Below are 21,748 nucleotides of genomic sequence, written 5' to 3' on the forward strand. Positions count from 1 at the left end.
ACTCATCGACAAGTTTATCTCGAAAGAAAATGCGTTCTTTATGATCCAGCCGTACGAGTGTCGGACGATCGGTTCGTCCGACGCATTTCCGGGAGCATTGATTTGGCAATGCTTATTTTCCCACGAGTGAGCCCAAGACCTTTTCGAGCAATGTATAGAAAGGGTTTCTGTAACAGACGTAATCGCATGTCGAGAGGTAAAGATTTCTCAGATTGTAGATAGATCCTTGGATCCCCTGTTTGCGAATCAAGTGCATATCAGGATCAGCACGTAATGTCATTCGGGGGATGGTCGATCACGTAGCCGAGAGAAATGCCTCGGTGAAACGAGCGACCGTTCGCTGCCGGCCGACATTTCTCACCTTTCGCTAAGTGCCTCAATCTCGTGGATTTAGAACGAACGATCTCCATTGATCTCGGTAAATCGCATAAATTCGTATTGCCGCGCTCGGCGTGATCTCGATCATGATTCATCATGAGTTCTTTCGCACGCTCCCATTGTCATTTAGCGTCTTCCATTCCAGAATCTTTCGTTTCTTAATTCTTTCGTATTTTTTGTATCGAAAATTTTGGAAAATACATTTTTGAATTTTCTTAAAAGGATTCTCGTAATTAAACGTTATAACATAAAATATTTTTTTAGATAATATCTTTATTAGAATAATGTTACTTCTTTTTATAATTATTTTTTCTCCAATTTCAAATATCTATTGTATTTCAAAAATTTTTTGTTTATTTGGTATACGTCTTTCGTTATTGATAGTACATGTCTTGAAAACTCAGTCTCAAGTTTTTAGATAACTTGATAAATTATAGAGGCACATGCCTGATTATAATCGTTGTCTCAATCCGGGAAACCGAGCCCGCGATAAGTTGAAAGCGTTTCTACTGCGATGAATTTTCATGCAGAGAAGACGATTGGTTTATTACGGTAATCTCTGATCTATGGACGTATCTATCGTGAGAGGGCACGATATGAGACACACGCCGCTCCGTCGTCTCTCATAGACCCATAACGGGGCCCTTCCTTTTCGCCTCGCAGTTGCGACAGTTATTAGTCAAGATTAGCTCTCTCGTATGCGCGGGAGAGCGGCGGGCCTCACGACGCGCCTGTATTTTGACAGGGCTCATCTCGGAATTAATCGACACTCGTTTCGTGGCGTTGGGATTACGATTTATCTGCATTATCCTCGTACAACCATTGAACGAAGGATCCCGAGCTGATTCTCTCTCTCCCTCTCTCTCTCTCTCTCTCTCTCTCTCTCTTCGCTTCTCTCTGCTGCTCTTCTCACAGGTTCCTGCCGCGCTCTCACCCGTTTCCTTCTATTCTTCTTCTCTCTTCCAGGAATTAAGATTTCTGCGCCGTGAAATCTTGCCTGGTTTCACCGTTGCAGCGTACGACTTGCCAGGCATTGTGTGCGCACTGTGTGGTACCACCTAGGAGCGAGAAACTCGTGAGTACACGCATCGCGGATCACCGTTGTGTGATTAGGTGCGCCCGTGTCGTTCGTTCAACGTGACACGTGTTCGACGTTCCATTCCTCGGGAATGGACCGCGGTTGATCAACACGAAGGTTTGTGCGAACGAGAAAACGAACGGGCTGGCGCGGTACAAGCCCGCAAATGCAATCTAACGTCTGACCTTCGCGAAAGAGACATCACCACTATGTGTGAAAATTCTTCAAAATTATGTATCGTTAGAAAATATCGATAACCCAAATTTTCAAAGCACGCATTCTTTAACACAGAATTAATTTTGTCTAAATTAATTAGTTTCCTCTTTCTTTAATACTTCTATTTCATTATTTATATAATTTCTTACAATTCTGAATTAATGTTACACAACATTTTTCAATAGAAAAAAATTAATTTTCTGCGATTACAAATTACAATTATTCTTTGATATTATAATATCCATTTCAGTTATTAACAAATTCACGAAAGAGGGGCGCGCGGAATCGCGCGGAATACAGAAGCGGCGAGAGAATGTTTCATTGAAATTCGATGACGATGAAACGCGTAAAGTTGACAGGCTGAGCCAAGTAGTCGAGCCACCGCCGCCACCGCCGCCGCCGCCGCCGCCGCCGCCGCCGTCGGGTAATGCATCGCCGTGTTACTATCGACCACAACAACCGGGATGTGTAGTAGCGAGAAGACGTAGCGGATACGTGGACGATGCGTATAACGGGTAACATGATTAGCGGCTGGTTTCTTCGGCGCGGCCGGCGCGAGAAACGCGGACCACCCCCGTAGAGACGCAAATGCACCTCGCCGGCACGTAACGCTCATATGCTACCCGCTCGTACGTACCGGCGCTGGGGATTCATAAGATACGCTACCTTACGGCTGGGGTGTCGCACTTCCGTCGTATCTCATCTTCGTATCGTTTCTCGCGCCTATTCGGCTGGACACGACAAGAAGCGGTGCTGGAAGTGAACGGAACGCCGTCCGGACGTGTTTAACCCGCGGCGTGGAATCCGCTGCTCCCCTTCCCCTCTTTTTCAACATTCCGCGCCAAAAGAAAACGTGTTAACGACGGTAAGAAAAAGACAATGTATTTTTATAGAATGACGTCATTACTGATGCTGTACGCAATACTGTTACTTAAAACAGTATCGACACGTATTTGTGTTATCTTTTTACTCATGATAATTCAAGACATGCGGGACAAATTAAGATTACACAAGATTTCTCGCACATTGACAGATTTTAAAATTAGATTTATTATCTTCTCAGATTATCTTTATTCATAAGAAAAACAATTTTATTGAATCTAATATTAGACCTTATATTAATCCAACAAAATGTTTTAATTTTTCATTTAAAAATATAGTTTTAGTTAAAGACAATAAAAAATATTAGTGAATGCAATACGCTGCATCTGAAGTCTGCGGGTTTATCGCGAAAATGCGCCGTCTCGATCATCTGAAAAATTTCGCATATGCCTCGCGCGCAATATAATATATCAATGTCCAGGCACTTACGTGTAAGTATGTCACTTTTGGTGTGTCGATCTCGCAGATTAATTGAAAAATGAGTGAATCATTAGATATCTACGAGACGACTCGAAAGTGAGATCTCAAATGCGACAATGAGGTTCTCTCGCGTCTCTCGGCCGGTCGGTCGATCGGTCTATGTATCCCCGTGGCCGACCTGTTGCAAATGCGAATTAATGAGGCGCATACGTCTTAGCGAGACATTATGGGTTGATCTAAACTCGATAAAGGCGAGACCATATCTTCTCCGTGCGCACGTCTCACAATGCAACGGACATACAAACGCGCGGCGCGCGGCATTAATTTATAATGCTCGCACAAATGCAAGGACTCGTTATACTTTCGTTCGTAATATTCTCAGCCTTCCTAACCGATGCTTATCGGAGAATGTAATAGATCCTTCGGGAATGTAATAGATCCTCTCCGTGTGCCCCGCCGTGATAAAAGCGAACAGAAGATTTATGGCCTTTCCTGATCATTAGTCGACGTGCCATTAAAATTGCATAAGGACCGCGTTATTGGGGGGAATATGTCGAAGTATATTAAATATCAAAATATGAGCGACACGAGTCGCCTGACGTTTTAAGAACGAGATGCATTGTCGGTTTATACGCCGCCGTATGATTTGTGTCCGCCGTCCCCAAAGTGTTAACGATCCCGGCATACCGGCATACTTTCAAGACTGGTCGAGAGCGATTCCAATCGATATTTAGACAGCTGAGATAGATCCGATATCGGAGAGCTCGGTGGTTACCACTCCTGTACGTCATTTGTCTCGGACTCTTTTACGTCCTCAGTCTCGCCCGACGTACCGGGTGAAACTTCCCCATATATCTATTCAGTTAAAAAAAATTAAAATATGAGAATCATAATGTATCTATAAATTTTTCTCATTTATAAATAAAGACAATTTTTCCACGTAGTTTCTGTTACAATTAGTGTACCATTTTTCTCATTCTAATATTATATGATATTATTGAATAAAAAAATACCGGTGTTGCACAAGTAGCAACATTGATCCAACTTCGAATTCAAGAATCGCGGATCATGATAACCGGATCAGAGGCTATCATTTTTCTGCCGACGCGCGGGCTACCTCTCGGCGCTCAGACGGTCAGAGGACGCAACGACGCCATAAAGTACATCCCTCCGGCGGGGGCGACATACAGTGGCCGCTTTCGATGCCGGGTCTGGTATATTGGCGACGATGCGTCGACTCGAGGAACGGCGACGGAAATCCTCGGGACACCGGGTAGCCTCGGTTGGGAGTAGGATTACAGCGCGTACCCGTGGCCAAGACCACCCACGGATTGAATCGATCAGCAACTGATATCCTCGAAGACGCGGGGGGAGCGAGAGAGATACAGACGAGAGGTGGGACGGAAGTGAGAAGGGGGAAGAGGGATAAATAGAGGGAGAGAGAGATGGAAGAGGGGACTTACAGGTGTACCGAGGCTGCTTATGCGCCCGTGGGACGCGCCTTAATTCACGATAACGGCCATGGGCACGAGTGTTGCTTGCGCGAGCTTATGCGAGACCTATCGGAGCGCGGGAGCTTTTGAGAGTCGATCTTATCGTGGCGGAGACTTACGACCAGCGCGCGAACTCCACGGCGGTTCCGACCGGAGAACAAATCACGCGATCGGTCGTTGGCGCAGAGATCGCGCGAGCACATCTTGGACTGCCGAATTCTTTAATGCCGAGATCGGTCATCCTTCATTCTCGTTTCTCCGTTCCCGTAAATCCCAGAAAAGCAACCCTCCCTTCATTGTGCGGGAGAACGACATTATTGTTCGTTTTTCGCGATAACATGGCAAATAAAAGACGTCAAGAGATACCTACATATCGATATCTTTCATTTAGCTTGCTGAACCTTTAAGGAAAAATCTACGGACATAAATAAAATTGTAAGAATGAATCGAGCTCTCTTATTAAAGCATCATTAAGTCGCGAATTATCGCGAGCTTGCGAATTCCGCATCGAACGATAATACGCCGAGAGGAGGCGGTGGGCGAATCGTCAACACGATCGTCCTGGAACGTCAATACTCACGAGAATCGACGATATCGTAAATTCCGGCAATTATCCCTAATTAATAAGTATCCAGTTAACCGGAGGGAGCTGCGCGCGTTCGATCGCGGGCGCGAGCGTGCGAGCGGGGGCATGAATTTAATGCCGGCCGCGGGAAATTTAGGTGAGGGGACCTCTGAATCCGCCGGTTCAGCGCGCACCGTAAAGCAGGCTCTTTATTGACGTGGCGGCGAAACGCGCGATTCGACTGGCACTTTCATTACCGTCCTTCTAATTGCCCGCCATTTAGGTGAACGTATATAAGCGCCGTAATACACCGAGGTTTGTCGTTTGCTCGTCCGCGATCTCGCGTCACCGCGCTTGGAACATCCGACTATGGGGACCATGAGAATCTCAACAAAAGAAAATAAACCGGAACGTTTGAACGGATCTGGCACCTCCGGCGATCTGATGCCCGAGCGCGTGTCTCCGCATCCTCGTATTTTCTCATTTCGTTTTCTTTTTCTTTTTTTTTCTTTTTTAAGGTACGACTTTAAAATTTTACGTTGTACAAAGTAAGCCAAGATATACGATGGAACGAGTCTAGCGCAAAATAAATCGAAGTGATAGAATAAATTCTTTTTATAACGGTTTTCTTCTCGACGTGACTACGGAATAGATGAACTGGGTGTATTACTTAACTCGTTACTTAATATTAGCGATTCCGGATAAAACTACGAAATTTCGAATAGAAATCTCACTGACTGTGTCTGGCTTGCCGTTTAGCACCGATTAACACCGTTCCAGGTGACATTGTTCGCCCTCCGTCCGAACAAACATGACGGTTTCCATGAAATCGTCGAAATTACCACCAATTCTCATTTTCACATCCGAAATCCACGTGCAGCTATGTCGTCGTCGGTTATTCCTCCCCGCCGGATTTCTCGAGTGGCAAAAGAAGCATCTTCGACGTGCGGCTCATTGAAATTCAAATGTCAATCTCGAGAAGGTACGAGCACATACGACCGAGTGGGAGGGGTGAGGGGGACGAAGTGAATGCGGAGTGCTCCTCGTGTCTCTGACGATGTCGAAAACGGTCGCCGGATCGCACCCATGTTTGCTCTCGAATTCTGTTCGGTTGGACGAGGATCTCAAGCTCCAAGGTTGTACCTCTGTCTTGTCCGTCGGTGTTGTTTTATAGCCATATTGGACAGGCAAATACGTCTAGGTTCCGGGGCAGATCTCTTCTTGTCACGTCCGCGGCGACCTCCGCGACTGGCACTGACGTGTCGCTGTCGTGAAACGTACGACACTATAAAACTATAAAAATACGTCTCCCCGACGACGAAGCGGAGATGAGTGTTCATTACGTGTCAATGGAGTTTCAAGTAGAAACGATTAGCCATCTCCGATTAAGAATTGAATTTAAGAATTGAAGGGAAATGGTAAATATATAGCCGTGAAGTATAGCGTGTTTGTCTAATGTGAAGAGGGATCTCTTCATAATCAATGAATGACACGGGAGAGAGAAACCGATTAGCTAATTTAAATTTTTCAATATTCGTCTTTAAGCTATCCTCTCCGCGGATGACCGAACTTATGACGAGAAATGAATCTCGTCGTAAATGCGTATGTAGCTTTATAATTTATGCGTCTAATTAAAGTCTTGTTAACGAGTAGGACGGAATCCCCCCCTCTCCCCCAGAAAAATTGCATGGAAGAAAATTTTCGCCGTGACTGAGGCCTCTTGAAGTGACTTGAAGGTGACTTATACGCGTAATTAAAATTCTTCACGAGAAGATAAGTAAAATGCTTATCGAGAAGGGGTTAAAACACGGCCGTCGTTGGATAATAACGCGTCGCTTTATCGCTATCGGCCATAAGCGCCGCTATCGACCGCAAAGGCGGTAAGACAGTTAACCCGTGAAATATTCGACATGCGGCGGATTTTGATTTACGCGCGCGTTAATTCCCGAGGACGAGGGGAAAGCTACCGAGAGGGGAAGATATCCTCCGTGACCGCGACAGGTTATCGCACAGAGGCAGAAGGAATTTGAAATAATGCGCAAACATCGGGTGGTTGTATCGCGATCGGATAAAGGTCGCGGTAGCAAATTTATAACTCATCATTTGTAATGTCATTCCATTAAAGGGTGAAATCTGCCCGTCCAAATAAATTGATATATAAATTGATATATAAATATACAGGTTGTATTTTTTTTCTTAGATATATAAAATGTTACCACTTTATATCTAGCTTTCCTTTGCGGTTCAATGAACAAAAGTTTACGATAAGTGTCTGCGTATTTATTTTGCAATACTCTCCAATAATTATAGCTGTACAATAATCGCCGTTGCTTTCGCGCGAATACGACGCTGGAATGAAATTCTGACGAGGGGAGGGGGGGGGAGGCTTCAGCCACCATTTTCCTACGGCTTTGGTACCGGAGCTGTGGTACCATTATGAGGTACCGGGCCCTACTTCTGCGCGCGTCTATAAATCCGGCGTCGCCGGGGGGACGAGACGTTCTCTCGCGCACGCGAATAATAAAGCGTCCGGCGTAATATTTCAAAATGGCGCGGCTACATACTCGGTAGATGGCACAGCTCGATATTATTTAGCGTCCTGGGGTCGCACCCACTTAACCCCATCCCGCGGACGAGCGAGCGCGCAAAAAGGGCGCCCACAAAGACAGAGAATAAGTTACCTTAGTCCGCGCGAAAGGACGCGCCACGGCATTCCCGCCGTGCGCGGCGCAGGGCACGGGGCCCCGACGTGGGGCCTTAACGGCAGTACATCGGTCGCGCCGCGGCACGCGGAGGGTCCTTATCGTGTCCGGGGTCCCCGCCTTATTAATGGTCACGTTTCGCGGGTGAGAATTCGCTGCGGTGACTCTTCGAAATCGAGTCGTGTGCACCCGCAATTTCCTCGTTGCTCGAAACGACGAGGACATTTCTTTTTGTTCCTTTGAGATTATTACTCTATTACTATAAAAAAAAAAAAATCAAGGCGATATATTCCAATTGATTTAAATTAAATTATTTAAATTAGTTTTCGGAAGAACCGGCTTAACTTTCTCCAGCTAGAACGAATGTTTGAATTTTAAATACGTAATTTTTAATATCCGCGCCGATTGTCCAGGGAACATGGCAATTTATTTATACCGAATTATCGGTATTGAAAAATCTGGCTGACCGAAAGAGAATAAAATTAACATTTTTTTAAGCCGTGGAAGCATGTACTCTTAATTATAGAAAACCGTAAAAAATAGCAACGAGGAAGGCGACTTATGTGACTTGCATTAATTCTTTAACATCCCACACACTAATCGCACTCGCGTCTTCTCTTACGAAGACGTCCTCCTTTTTCATGCCTGGTAGTGAGGCGCGCGCGGATTTCGACAGATAAAATATTTCTCGGTCGTCATAGACGTTTCTTATCGTGGATACGGCACCACTTTATTAATGGCCGTGCAAGCGCGCGTCTCCTCGACAGCGGTATCTGCGCCTACGCAGTAACTTTCGATCGAGAAACTTTCGATGACGCGACCGAGCGCATCGTTAAATATACTCCCTCTCCTTCTGTCTCTCTTTAGTAACGCCAAAAAAATTCACACAAGATATATAAGCTCCGAGTCTTTGATGACTTCGCGTGATCGATCACGAGTCTTACGGGATTCTTCAAAACTTCCGTATAATTGGCATGAATTTGTTTTTCCCTATCAATATTATATGAAAGTAATAATTAGATGTGTACAACTATTTATGATAATCATATATTAATGATAATTTACACAGCTGATCGTATGTACGTTCGTGAGAAAAATGCCTACATATCTTAATTAATTATTTTAGATTTAAACTTTAGATGGAGTTTCAAATTTTGAATTTAGCACGAGCATGGAAAACGATTATCGCAATTAGTAAAAATTAGCAATACAAGATGTTCTTAATAAAGAATAATAAATAAATATTAACATGAATTTTATTCAATATAAAAGATTGTAATTTGATAATTAAACGAGACATTTTGTTTTATTACAATGTCATGTTAAGTAAATTAAATATATTAAGTAGAGAATTATACGAATGAATTTGGATGGCTATCGTGAGACATTTTGATATATAAATATTCATTGAAATAAGACCCAGAGAAGAAATTGAGAACATTAAACATAAATTTATAAGACTAGATATTCGAACACAAATAAATTGTTAGATTTACATCTAAATATATATTATATGTTAACACGATTCGCCTTAATCATATTCGAACGAAAATCTTATCACATATATGTATATTAATTTAATTAGCAGAGTCGATAAGTAGTACATTGAACGATAATGCTTATTTAGATATATTAATATATATAATCTTGTCATTATTTTTTTTAACTCTATGGTATCACGTAATAGATAAAACTCTTATAAATTGTTGTTATAATTTCATGCATATCACTCTCACAAAATATTGAATAATCATTAAAACATTCGAAAACGTAATCTGACTGAAATTTAAAACATCTTGTTTCTAAACATCAGGCAATGCATATTCAGAATTCGCATGTACACGCAATCGGATGACCTTAGGCGCGATATATGTGCTTCAGGATTATTTTATGCCGAAATATGCAAATGTCGCCAATAAAATTCGGCGGAGCGCGAATATCGTCACCATAACAACCGTTAATTCTTCTGTCCAAAGCGCGGGTTACAGAATCACGTTTCGAACGATGAATAATAGGTTTAGGTAGTATTTTTTAGTGAAACAAGTTGACTGGCCTTTATTAATTGCACTTGAACGTTATGGACCATCACGGGTGTATTATAATTATTGCCGGTCCAACGTGTTTCTTATCCGCGACGCTTCGATATGGCCGGTTGATCGGCAAAGAGCGTTGATAATTTTATGCGAAACGATAGCACGTCTTCCATTCCAATTTTTAAACGCCTACACGTGTGTCACGAATTCCCTTCACGTAGAACAACGGCCAGGCAAAGTCTCGACGCACTACTTTTATAGCTTAGCCCCAATTGGAATCTATACGTGACATCACATAGCTCATGAATGTTAGGAAGCCTGAAAGAGTTTGAGAAAATTAAATATCTGCCTCCCAGACATTCCAGAATTTACTATTATTGCGTGGATATAAATCAGGTTATACAATTCTTTTTTATTACTTATACGTTTTATTATTAATTTTAATTAATAATACGTTTTATTAATTTAAATTCGGAAGCAATATACATACAGTATACATAACGCATACATTTTATCGGTTACACACCTCTTGCATAAATTTTTGCAAAACGAAATCGACCAATTGCGATGTACCTTTTATTGAAATTGATTAATAGCTTGGCAACTCTTGTGTTGTACAAGCGAAACACCATGTGTCATGTGTCATCATTTATATTCACGATTTATATAAAATTTATGAAGAGAATCTAATTTCTCAAAAATGATATTTTTTAAATCGGACTGCGACTTAAGAATTCGCAACAATCTCTGTAAATAAATTCGTTCTGGCGAAATTAATTCGAGAGACTCTCTATTCATGAATTTATTAGATAAACAAAAACATTTCTTTGAATTTTGTACGATATTTCTCTCCAATCCAGCATCCAGCATTGACTGTGGTATTTCGACACGAAATAGATGAAAGTATCGATGCCTCATTACACGAACACTATAAATATCTAAGACTATTCTCGCAGTCATCTTTCTGGATTTGATCGGCAACACGTTTGTAAAGAGAAAGATGCTATTTACATCACGTCGAGGCCAGGCGACGTTCCGTCTCCGGAGGCCCCGGCGTGACGGCGGCGGCGGCGGCGGCGGCGGCGGCGGCGGCGGCGGCGGCGGCGGCGGTGACCGATCGACGAGCAACGACAAACCATCGCATCGGTGCGGAGCAACGCGTCACGCCGAATCTCCCATTAGAGGAGCAGCGCCGTCTCGCCGTCTCGGAAACGAGCGCATCCCTTTCTCATACACGGCGGCAATATTGGGTTTACGTCCACTCAAGGATCCTCTTACGACGATGCGTGCACAACGTACCCAATTAGCGGGGCCGCGCAAGAGAGCGACTTCTCCCTTTCTCTCCATCGCCTCGTCTACTCTTCCGCCTCCTCTACTTCCCGCCGTACACTTAGGGTCAAACGCTCGTAAACGTCCGACGAAACGCTCGAGACTCGACCGGACTCGGCTCGACTCGACTCGTCTTGACTCGGAGAGTCGACTCGACTCTCGACCCTACCCCGGAGGGAGCTCGGCCGCGCGGCAACGCCGGGGCTCTCCAGTATATATGAAAAACGTATTATGAATTTCCCAGCGACCAATCGGAGGGAGCATCGAATGAGCTTCGCTCAGTGACCCCGGATTGTCAACCTTAAGCGCGTCCTCTCCTCCGTTGCTCTCACCTCTCTTCGTTCCCGTCCCTCCCTCACCGTCTCTCTTCTGTCTCTTCTCGCGACCAGCTTTCTCTCCTACTTCTTCTGCTTCTTCTTCTTCCCCTTTGTCTCTCTCATGCGTGCCTGGCCAAGCCCACAGGCCACAGGTGTAGTAAACCTCTTTACCTCACGCACTCGCGCGTAATGGCCCCTCTTACACTCGTGCCGCGCATCTGCCGACCTTAGTGTGTATCGTGCTACCTTTGCCAGCCACGACCCGCACTTCTTCTTCTTCTTGCCGTCCTTTGGTTTATTCTTCTTCTTTCCTTTTCTCTGTCTTCTTGCCCCTCGACTACCTGGCACACATGACCTGGACATTAGTGCGCGACGTGCTCTATTGTTCGCAAATTAAAAATTCTTCTTTGGTCTTCCGCTTCAGAGAATAAAAAAGCATCAATATAATATTATTTAATCTTCGAAATGATCTACTAACTTTTCAACAAATGACGCATAATATTCTATCAATTTTCTTATGAGCAACAACCGATGAATAGCTATCATGGACCAAAGTGAATGATTTTCAAAGTTATCGCGAGGACCATTAGTCGATGTCACCTTCAACGTGTCCTTCAACGACCGTGACATTGCTTGGCCATTAAAAGGTGCAAGGATGAATAGAAACCTACTCGGAATTTCGCAAGGCTAAATATTAAATTAAATCTGGATGCTCACACAAGCCGATACAACACGATCGAAATAAAAATACATATCTAACTAAATTTATTATCGTTTTAATGGCAACTCGTTATAGATGTTGAATTCCATCAGGTTATTGCCATTATAAATGGCTTCCGAAGTTACGAAAGCTCGATCGTCATTGTAAAATATTTCAATCTCGATAAAAATTTAATGGATTAATCATAATTTTATCATTCAAATTATCATTCCATCAATGTGACGAGAAAAAGCTAATTTCTCCCAAGAAATCGTACCAAAAACAATCGCGAGTTGTTGGACGTGTGACTGCCGGAAATCAAGGCAAGCAGTGAGGCTGATTGCCCGCCAGATTTGATCAAGATTGTCCTCAGCATCCGCGCATTAATCAGCGTCGCGAACAACAGCCACGTCCAGTCCGGACGCTAAGGGGGAAAAGAGAGGAAGGAAGGACGGAGATGTGCGACATGACACGGCCATGGCGCGAGTTCATGTGCACGACGCAGAAAAATTCGAGACCGCCAAGAGGTGAATCCTATTCTTGGCTCACGTGTGTCCACCACCATTCACGAGCGGGCCTTCGTCCCGTCAATGAACAAGCAACCGGTCCTGCTTTTCTTCCGGGCTCTCTCCTTCGTCACTCCGTCCCTCTCTCCCCGTATGTCATTCTCTGTTTCCCACTCTCTTCCGCTCATCCCATTTTTCCGTTTCTCTCACTCTCTTTCCTCTGCGCTCTTGTTCTCGAATCGAAGAAAAAGAACTTTATTAATTTATGACATGGCAGAAGACTCGGACGAATCCTGTCAAACGATTTTCTCGTCGGGATTTATGTAAACCACCTAGGAGATGCGAGACGAAAGGAGGAGGAAAAAAGAACGCTCGGCAATGGATAAATACGTCATTATGCTGCATATTCTCTTGCAATCCGAGAAACTCATGAAGATCGAGCGGTTTTCAAGTTGGGGATAAAAAAAGTCAGGTGCGATTCTTTCTGTCTCTTTCCCGAATGATCGCGCAATGACGTGATCGTCATTTTTAGATGTTCGGCGACACGAGATGTGACCTCGAGACAGGGTCCATTTTGACACATTGGTAACACCCCGATTACTTGACAAGTGCGAATGGAAAGAGATGATCCGACGGACTCGGACGACTTGTTGTCGTCTTCGGCAATAAAATGACTCGCTGCTAAGAGAGATTCGCGCAATAAAGGATATACCTAGTCAGAGATGGCGCAAGAGTTACTAAGAAACAAGTTGGAATTTCAATGCGTGAAAAATATATCGGGACACTCCACAACTAAGGATAATCAAACGATGTCCTTATTTGATTAACGAAAAGGGTGGACGCGTTCTATATCCTAATAGACGGATTAATAGATAAATAGAAGGTTAATTTATAACATCGTTGCATGCATCAGCGGCGAATAAATAATACATCGCAAAAACGTACGTAAAGAACATTTACGACTCGGAAGATATACGGCGTAAAAGATTGTTATAAAGTTATTCAACGATACGAAAATAACTGCAGTGCAGAATTTGTACAGAAAGCGTAAAATTCTGAAGATTACTTCGCATACGGAAATAAAAACTACTGACATTTATGTCGATTCTTGCGATGTACCATCGTGTTAAATATGCCATTATTATCGTATCTTATTACACATAATAAAACGTAATCATTTTTGCGAAGCTATGAGGAGAAACGTCTTTGGAACGATTAGTGTCAGAAAAATAGATGAAAAATGAAGTAGAATGTAAGAGTATGATGTATGAGTAGAATGAATGATATACGGATTGAAAAGAACCAAAAATTCACAAAAAAAAATGAGCAGAGCAGAAATAAATATAAAAAAAATGAGCAGAGCAGAAATAGATGTAAACATAGGGATTGAATGATGAATATCTTCGGATATTACATTTGACGAGGTGTCAAAATGATTAAATTATCGAATTCTTCAACAATGTCAGTCCGATAGACATGATTAATGGTTTACATGTGCACTCCGCACGTTTTTTGATACTAGAAGTTTTTGATGAACTGAAGTTTCGCTTAACCGCCTTTTAAAAATTTTCTGATGATACGACGGCTCTTATCGACTTGAAACATTTTGGTCTTCAATTAGATACGCGACAATGTGTGTTACTTTATCGCTAATATTTTTTTTAAACATTTAGAAGAAAAAACACTATCATCCACTATCATCTAGACCTTATTAAATACAGATTGATGAATATGGAAAATGGATAAAACCATTTATAAATATAAAACCATTTATAAATATGAAATATCTGTAAACATTCATCATAACGAAAAGTTGTAAATTATATATACACACTTTCATTATATATACACATCTTACTTTAAGTAATTTGCAATTCGAATGTATTCTAATTTCAATCATTTATTACTTTTTGAACTTAAAAATTTTATATATAAAAGTTGCATCATTAGGATCTACAACTTAATATATAAAGTAATTTTAATTGACAGACTACAACTTGAAAAAATTAAAGATTCATGAATATTAAAAATTTTGAATCTAATATGACACTGGAAATAAGCAATCAAAATGATTTCGATAAAAATTCAAATAATACGATTGTCACAGTGTGTTTTTTTTTTTCAATTTTTTTCTAATTACCATGCCATCTCGATTGCAACATTCGATAGTCCTTGTAGATGTTATCCCAGAATAAATTAAGTTTTCATTAATTTTTATGATCGATCGCAAATGTATACTAAGAGCATACGTGTATACATAATGAAAGACGTGCGAACGTTGAAAAACATGCGTGAAATGAGCACAGTTGAATTTTCGATGTAGCTTGAAGCGACCACGTGCGACATATATCATGCCCCGTTGTATTTTTTTTCTCGGCGCACGCCGAGGCCCGTCCATCGGAATACTTAAATCGGACCCGACAGGAGTTGCCCACGCGATAGACGTCAAGTAGCCTCTCTCGTCCCGCCTAAGTCAACAAGCAGCGGACTTAGCCACTCGGCATTTTACAGTCGCGGGGTTACGAGCGTGAGCGTGTCGTGTGAATACGTGCACACGCAGGTGCACGCGGGCGAACACCTCGCGCCGCCACGCCGCCGGTATCACGCACAACTCACGAATTTTCTCGCGCGTGTGCGCCGGCCGTTTGTCGAGGGAGCTCTGCGTGGAGGGATCGAAATGCGGAAACGCGCGACTCTCGTTGCGGCGACTACCGGCCGTCGAAACGCCGACGTTGGCTCGCTCATGGCGTGCCGCAAATCCCTGTGCGCTAACGACAACTCGCGGCCCGCCTCGCACGTCGGACGTTATTAAATGCGTAATGATAATAATTGTAACCGCCGCGCGAATCACTGCGTTTATTTAATATCGTGTATAACAGGGTTCCGATGCCGTAATGGCGCGGTGAATTAAAGGGTCGGCTAAATGCCCGGAATCGAGATGAGAATAAAAGTGCTCGTTAAATTAAAAGCAGCCACCCGCATTGTGCAATTTATTAGTGGGTCAAAACGTATATGTATCTTTCATTACATTTTTTTCAGAAACGACTAAATTTTACAATTAATTTTTAAATTGCAATGATTAAAGTTGTTGTATCTTCGACAACGAGAAGAAATATCTTGGAATAGTTTAGAGATCACGATGTTTTCGAGGTTCGGGTGATTAAAAAATTCGGTAATAATTGTCCGGCGCGACGGGAAACATAAATCGTCTCTCCTTTTGCTGAATATATGCGAAAACATGCTCGTAATATGTACGAAACGTTATTTGAGAGCTCTAGCAGGAGGAAGGCCATTTTGTTCGCGCGAATATTGACAGAGATCTCGTCTCGGGGCTCGCGCGCTGCAAACACAATTTTGCGAACTTGCACGTTTTGCGTTGCATAATTTATGTTGCCAGACGTATTACGTTCTGGTCTAACTCGGAGAAGTATCTTTTGCGAGTACTCGCGAAGCTACGGAGGTCATGCATAAATTAAACAGGTATTGATACTAAAGCGAATCTCACTGTCCATTTTATTTTCCTGAAATTCAATGTATTCGATATTCGTATAATACGGACCAGCATATACTTTCGATGAAACCAATACATTAAAATTTCGAAACTATAACTATAACCATAGATAATCAAGATATTTATATTCTTCTTCTAAGGCATGTAGTATGAGAAGCGTGTCGTCGTAAAATTGCTAATAATAGCACATCTATGAAGAATACGTTAACATATCCGTGAAGGAGGCCGTGGTTTAAGGCAAGCGAAAACTTTCCTTTAAGACAAATCTCCACGGACAGGTCGTGTCGCAAAATGCGAATTCCAGCCGTGATCTCTCCTCGACGATTGCGGCATTGCGAGGATCCCCATAGCGGCGCGGATATTCATAAATTATCGGGATTCGCATGTGGAATATTACGCTCCGACGGAAAACCACTTCGATTTCGAAGAGTATAACGTAATTAGCAATAAAACTTCCGCATGCGAGAAGTACGCGCTTCCTGGTTCCACGTTGCTCATCGTCTCCTACGGAAGTTTTTCTCCCGTGCGTGCGGAGCGGAACTCCAGCTGACCCGGTCAAACGACCTTAGGGGAGAAAACCTTACGATCGATATACTCGCGTGTTTATTGCTGAACTTTTAAGAAAATTTATTGTCAGGCGTTTTCGACGTCCTCGACTCGGGATAGGAATCGCATCATTCTTCTCGAGACGTCGCGTCGCGTCGGCGTGAAACTATCGGGAAAACGTGTTTTGCGTAGTATATCAAGGCGGACAAATTTATTACTAGATAAATAACATCGTCGATACGATGATACGCGTCTGCGCGCGCGTGTATAATATTATAACGCGCAACGTCCGATAGCGGCGCGGCGTGGAATGTGAAAGACGCGCGAGACGAAAGTAATCGAATACCATCTCGAGTTAGGAACGTAGCTGGAGATCGAGGATCGATGAGTGTGGAGGGATATTTAATGAACGACGATCAAGGCGTCACACACATTCAGGTATACAATATTCTTTATTTCATTTCGTACTCTCGACTCGGACACTCAAACGGTGCCCATACCTCGCGCGTATCGTCCGATCGTGGCTACCACATGTCTCCCGTGTGTGTCTTTTTCTATACGAAAAGAACAGTTTTGCTAAAAATTTCGCCAGATACAGATCTGTAGCAGTAATTTTGTTGCTTAAGCATGGCGATAATTGCAAAAAATTATTTGATATTCTAGTAGTTAATTTGAATGTTTTGTATAATTCTATTAATAGTTAATCAAAACTATTTTTAGATCTGTATTTGGTCAAAATTTTGGATTCTTCAGCAAAACTATTCTTTTCGTGTATTTTTCTTTTTTTTTTTGTACTTGAGCGCAACTGCAAGTGTCGCTGATGTAGACGATCGGAGCATTTTGGAATGATCCTCCCGCGCTTGAGTTTGTATGATCCCTGTTCGTCCGAAAGGCCTTTCGAAAAATATACATAAGTTATATACTAAGAGCACTTGGAATCCGAAGAATCACAATTTATCCGATGCCCGAGTCATCACGATCCGATTTTTCACATTGACGCCGACTTTCTCGTCGACGAATCGATGAATGCGAATGGATCGAACGGTGCCCGGGCCTCGAACACCTGCCGAACGATTTGTCGGCAGGTAATAATATGCGCGAAGCACTCACTGGCCATCCCGCCGAGCGTGGTCGTCACACTGCGGCAAATGATTATATATTGTTTAACATTAAACTATCACCGGCGATTTTTACAGGCACCGCATTTTTTTAAAGGCACCATTTCGAGCTAGTATTACATGCGCGATTCACGATTCGCGATTTGTGACCCAATGGAAATTCGTCACACAGTTCGCAATTTGTGGTTAGTCATTCAAATCTACTTATTCACAATATTTACGAAACTTTTGTGCGAATCGCGAGTCGCGCATAGTTTGACGTCACCTTCATTTCGTCCGTCGTACATTTCTCCGACAAAAGAGAATGTATCGTGAGCCCGATATATTCTCGTTCGCTTCGTCAAGTGTGCACCTGCCGACGGGGTACCACCGAGCAAAAGGGACTGTGTGTCGGCTAATACCGACTTGAGCGGCTTGAGCAATTTTCATCGATCGGACGATCGTCGATCGTAAAGCCGTTTATGCCGGCTGGCTGTGCGCGGCACCTCTTCTTCTCCTGTGTCGTAGGAACGCACTCACTCCCTCTTTCTGCTTTTCCCTCATGTGTCTTCCAACGTAATCGTATTCGGCTACTTCTCTTTCTCCCTGAATCGCCGTCTCGTTTCTTGTACCAAGGCACCTTTGACATTCGGCCGTGCTTCTCGCTCGCCGCGAGATTATTACGATGTAACCGTACCTTCTTTCACCCCCTTCGCGTCTCGTGTGATTCGCGCGTTCTTCTCCATTCTCTTCTTCAATAAATCTTTCCTTTTCTTTTACGTCTTTTACGTTATTTTCCCACCCATTTGTCTTTTCCTTCGAACGTTCATTTCTTTCCTCTTATCGTGAGGAAGGAGGGACTCCGTTCGCCGACTTCTCTTCCAGCAAATTACTCGGCGACACTGAACCATTATACCTTTCATCCATGCGGATTCCGAGTAAACATCGGCGGCGATCCTTCTCGGATCAAATTCTCGTTGAGCGCTTAGCGAGCATCGTTCGTTATCCGAGGTCATGTCTTCCGGGTGAGGTCCAAGGGCGGCCCGGTGTCTTGCAGGAGCTCGTTGTCCTCGCTATCGCTCGACTTCTCTTCCTCCTCTTCCATGCTACCAGCGTCCGCCTCCTGTCCATCCGTCCGTGTATCCTTCATGCTAAGGTCCATTGGTTCCTCCTGCTCTGGCCCGAGGGATCGCAGGAAGGTCAAATTCTTGTCGTACGCGACCTCTATCGAACCCGCTCTCGGACATCGATCTCGTTCGTCGGTTTCACGATCAACCTCGCGACACTCCCTATTCTCCTCGCTTCTCTTCGTCGGCGATGGAGTCGACCGCGGGCTGACGCTCTCGCTGGACGAACTCGACAGGCTGGTCGCCATCTGAGGTGGGCCCACTTGATTCACGTAAGGTACAATAAAGCGCTGCTGAAACGGAAAGAACGGCGCGTTCAGCAGCTGCATATGCGTGAGCGCTGGATGAAACAATGGCGGACCTCGCCACATGGGGAACCTTGAAACTTCGGGCCTGAGCATCTCGTGCGGAGCCCTTGGAAGATCGCCAGGCCTCAAAATCGTTTCCTGACCGGTTCTTGGCGGAATGTCCGGTGACCTTAGTTGCACCGGAATATCCGGTGGCCTAAGGGCACCGTCCTCCCTTTTGGGCAATCGGTCCGAGTGATGATGGTGGTGCAGATGATGATGGTAACTGTTTGCCGTAGTGGTCGCCGTGGTGACAATACCGACAATACTACTGGCGCTAGTGTTACTGGCATTCTCGGTATTGTTGTTATTATTGTTGTTATTTGCAGCGTCTAATGAGCCAAAGGCCTTCTCGTACGCGGACTTGGGGTCTTTGATCAGGCGATTTTGCGCCTGCTGGGATTGCTCTTGGAGCAGGCAGTGTATCTTGAACCAATTGGAACGCCGACCGTAACGTGAGCCGGACTTGGACATGCCCACCATTAGACACTTCCGCAACCGACACGCCTTGCAGGCGGTACGATTCTTCTTGTTGATCACGCACACGCCACCGTTCTTGCATTCGGAGATGCTACCCAGATTGTTGTAGGTACGCCCGAAGAAGGACTGTGCAACAGAAAGCGAAATAGACGCACATTGGTCAATCGCAATCGCTTAACGATTTGCACTTTCGCTTTATTACAGACCGGACGTACGGGGAAACGCGCATTGAAATGAACATTTAGTTACCTGTTAGTAAAGTAAGATGCCAGCCGTCGAAAGTCCGCGTGCTTCGATTGGAAGCGCGCGTGCTCACGGGACATGATTAAATCTTTGAATAACGACATGCAGATTCATTCTGACATATAGGAACTTTTAAATAAGCGACTGATTTTATTGGCGTATCCGTATTAAAAAAAATTTGCATTTTCGAAACTTTGTCCTCGCGTAATTTTACACGATTTACATAATTTTTGGGATAAGAGTATCTTGCGCCGCGAGAAACGTAATCGCGGATCGTAATCCCTCTTTTTCTGTTTCTTCTTCTTCTTTCGTTTTTTTTTTTTCGTTTTGTTACTAGAGAATAACGACACGGATGAATAGCTGTGGAAGAATGGCAACGCGAAGATACTGACCTTGCAGCCTTCGCACGTGAAGGCTCCGAAGTGAAAACCCGCGGCCGGCTCTCCGCAAACCCTGCAGAGCTGATTCATCTGCAACAAAAAGATGCGACATGTGGTTACGCTCGGGACCTGAGGACGTTCAGAATGTGCCCGACGATCGCGCCTGATCCCCATACAATATCTGCCAATCATGGAAGGGTTTCTCGATCTAATGCACGCTCTCGAAATGCAAGATCGGAACAACGAAGAGCACTGTGATAGGATATAGCCGGTGCCTGCTATTTCGGTACAAAGCACTATTATGAAACCGTAGTCGAAAAAAAACAAGATGATTTAATAAATATATTAAATATATGAAAACATGCATTTTCAAAAGACTTTTAGTCAAAAAACACTGTTTAAAGATAAGTTCTATAATGTAATTGATATGATATAATGTATAAATACGATCAATTATTTTTAAAAAACGATATTTCCATAAAATTAATTATAAAATATTTTATTTTTAATTAATCATTAATATTCTTTTCAATGTCTCTCATCACAAAATTGAATCAAATTCTTGTCTGAATAATCTGTTACATTAAATTCTTAAATAAACATGTACTATATAACACATACTATAAAGTATTATAATTTACACATAGAAAATTACAGAAATTTGTGTATTAAAACTACAATCCGGTAATATTTTCAAAATATTGATAAATTCCATAAATAGTATCGTGTTCAAAATTAATATTAGAAATGTCTTACTCATTTAAACATAATCCCTTCGTTCCCTTCGTTCTACATCACTTTACATTAAAGATAAAAGATAATTTTATCGAAACAAGAAATTCATTTCTCGGACTTTTGTCTCAGTAGATCGCAATTCAAAATCATTCAGAAATTTCGAATATTCCCACTTTAATATCCTCGATTATAATCTATTGTCGAACAGTGCGATCGCGGCCGATCCGCGCGCGTATTGTGACTGCCAATCAGCGCGAGTGCGCATCTGCTTCGCGGAGGATCTGGAGGATCCTCGACGTCGCGGGGAAGAGAAGAAGAACCCTTTCCTACCTCGTTCGCACGAGGATCGACAAGGAACGCGCGAACGAGGAGTTCCTTTTCTCGCTACGAGAAATCGCGTTCCTATTAAAACCTAGTTAGCCAGTCATTACTAGACTGCGTAGCTCCCTCGCCGCTTGGATGCGGGAGAGAAGCGAAGAGGAGACGACGCGCGGATTGTGCGCGAGTAAGAGAGCGAGGCGATTCGCGCGGGCCCGAGTTCCCACACGAAAAGAGTGCGCTAAAGTAACGGCCGCCGTTCTGTCGTAACGCGACGAGAAATTGATCGCTCGCGTTATGGACGGGAATTGTCGGGAGATTACGAACGCGCGCGTGTTGAGTTCC

At 43.4% G+C, this 21,748-nt stretch overlaps 2 protein-coding genes across 10 annotated transcripts in view; one reads left to right on the top strand and one right to left on the bottom strand.

Moving 5' to 3' along the window:
- The window catches only part of LOC105427671 (uncharacterized), a 159,377-nt gene extending 138,395 nt beyond the window's left edge, over window positions 1-20,982 (top strand). For 4 of the 8 annotated variants that reach the window (XR_016139034.1, XR_016139036.1, XM_089076005.1 and 1 more), the window contains one exon: window positions 20,308-20,982. Coding sequence is in view for 2 of the 8 variants with exons in the window: in XM_089076004.1 (XP_088932130.1) it covers window positions 20,308-20,314 (7 nt within the window). In the remaining 6 variants the exon portion in view is untranslated. Of the gene's footprint in view, window positions 1-1,344; window positions 11,473-19,576; window positions 19,713-20,307 lie in introns of those variants that run through there. The other 4 variants (XR_016139033.1, XM_089076003.1, XM_089075998.1 and 1 more) reach the window with 3 other exon arrangements.
- The window catches only part of LOC105427670 (uncharacterized), a 12,695-nt gene continuing 8,056 nt past the window's right edge, over window positions 17,110-21,748 (bottom strand). For both annotated transcript variants that reach the window (XM_011639527.3, XM_011639526.3), the window contains exons 3-4: window positions 20,363-20,440; window positions 17,110-19,853 (exon numbers count right to left, since the gene is read on the bottom strand). In XM_011639527.3, coding sequence (XP_011637829.1) covers window positions 18,786-19,853; window positions 20,363-20,440 — 1,146 coding nt within the window. In that variant the 3' untranslated portion in view covers window positions 17,110-18,785. The remainder of the gene's footprint in view (window positions 19,854-20,362; window positions 20,441-21,748) is intronic.

The sequence above is a fragment of the Pogonomyrmex barbatus genome, unplaced genomic scaffold, assembly GCF_055798465.1.
Source record: "Pogonomyrmex barbatus isolate J1 unplaced genomic scaffold, ASM5579846v1 scaffold2, whole genome shotgun sequence".
Taxonomy (NCBI): Eukaryota; Metazoa; Arthropoda; class Insecta; order Hymenoptera; family Formicidae; genus Pogonomyrmex; species Pogonomyrmex barbatus.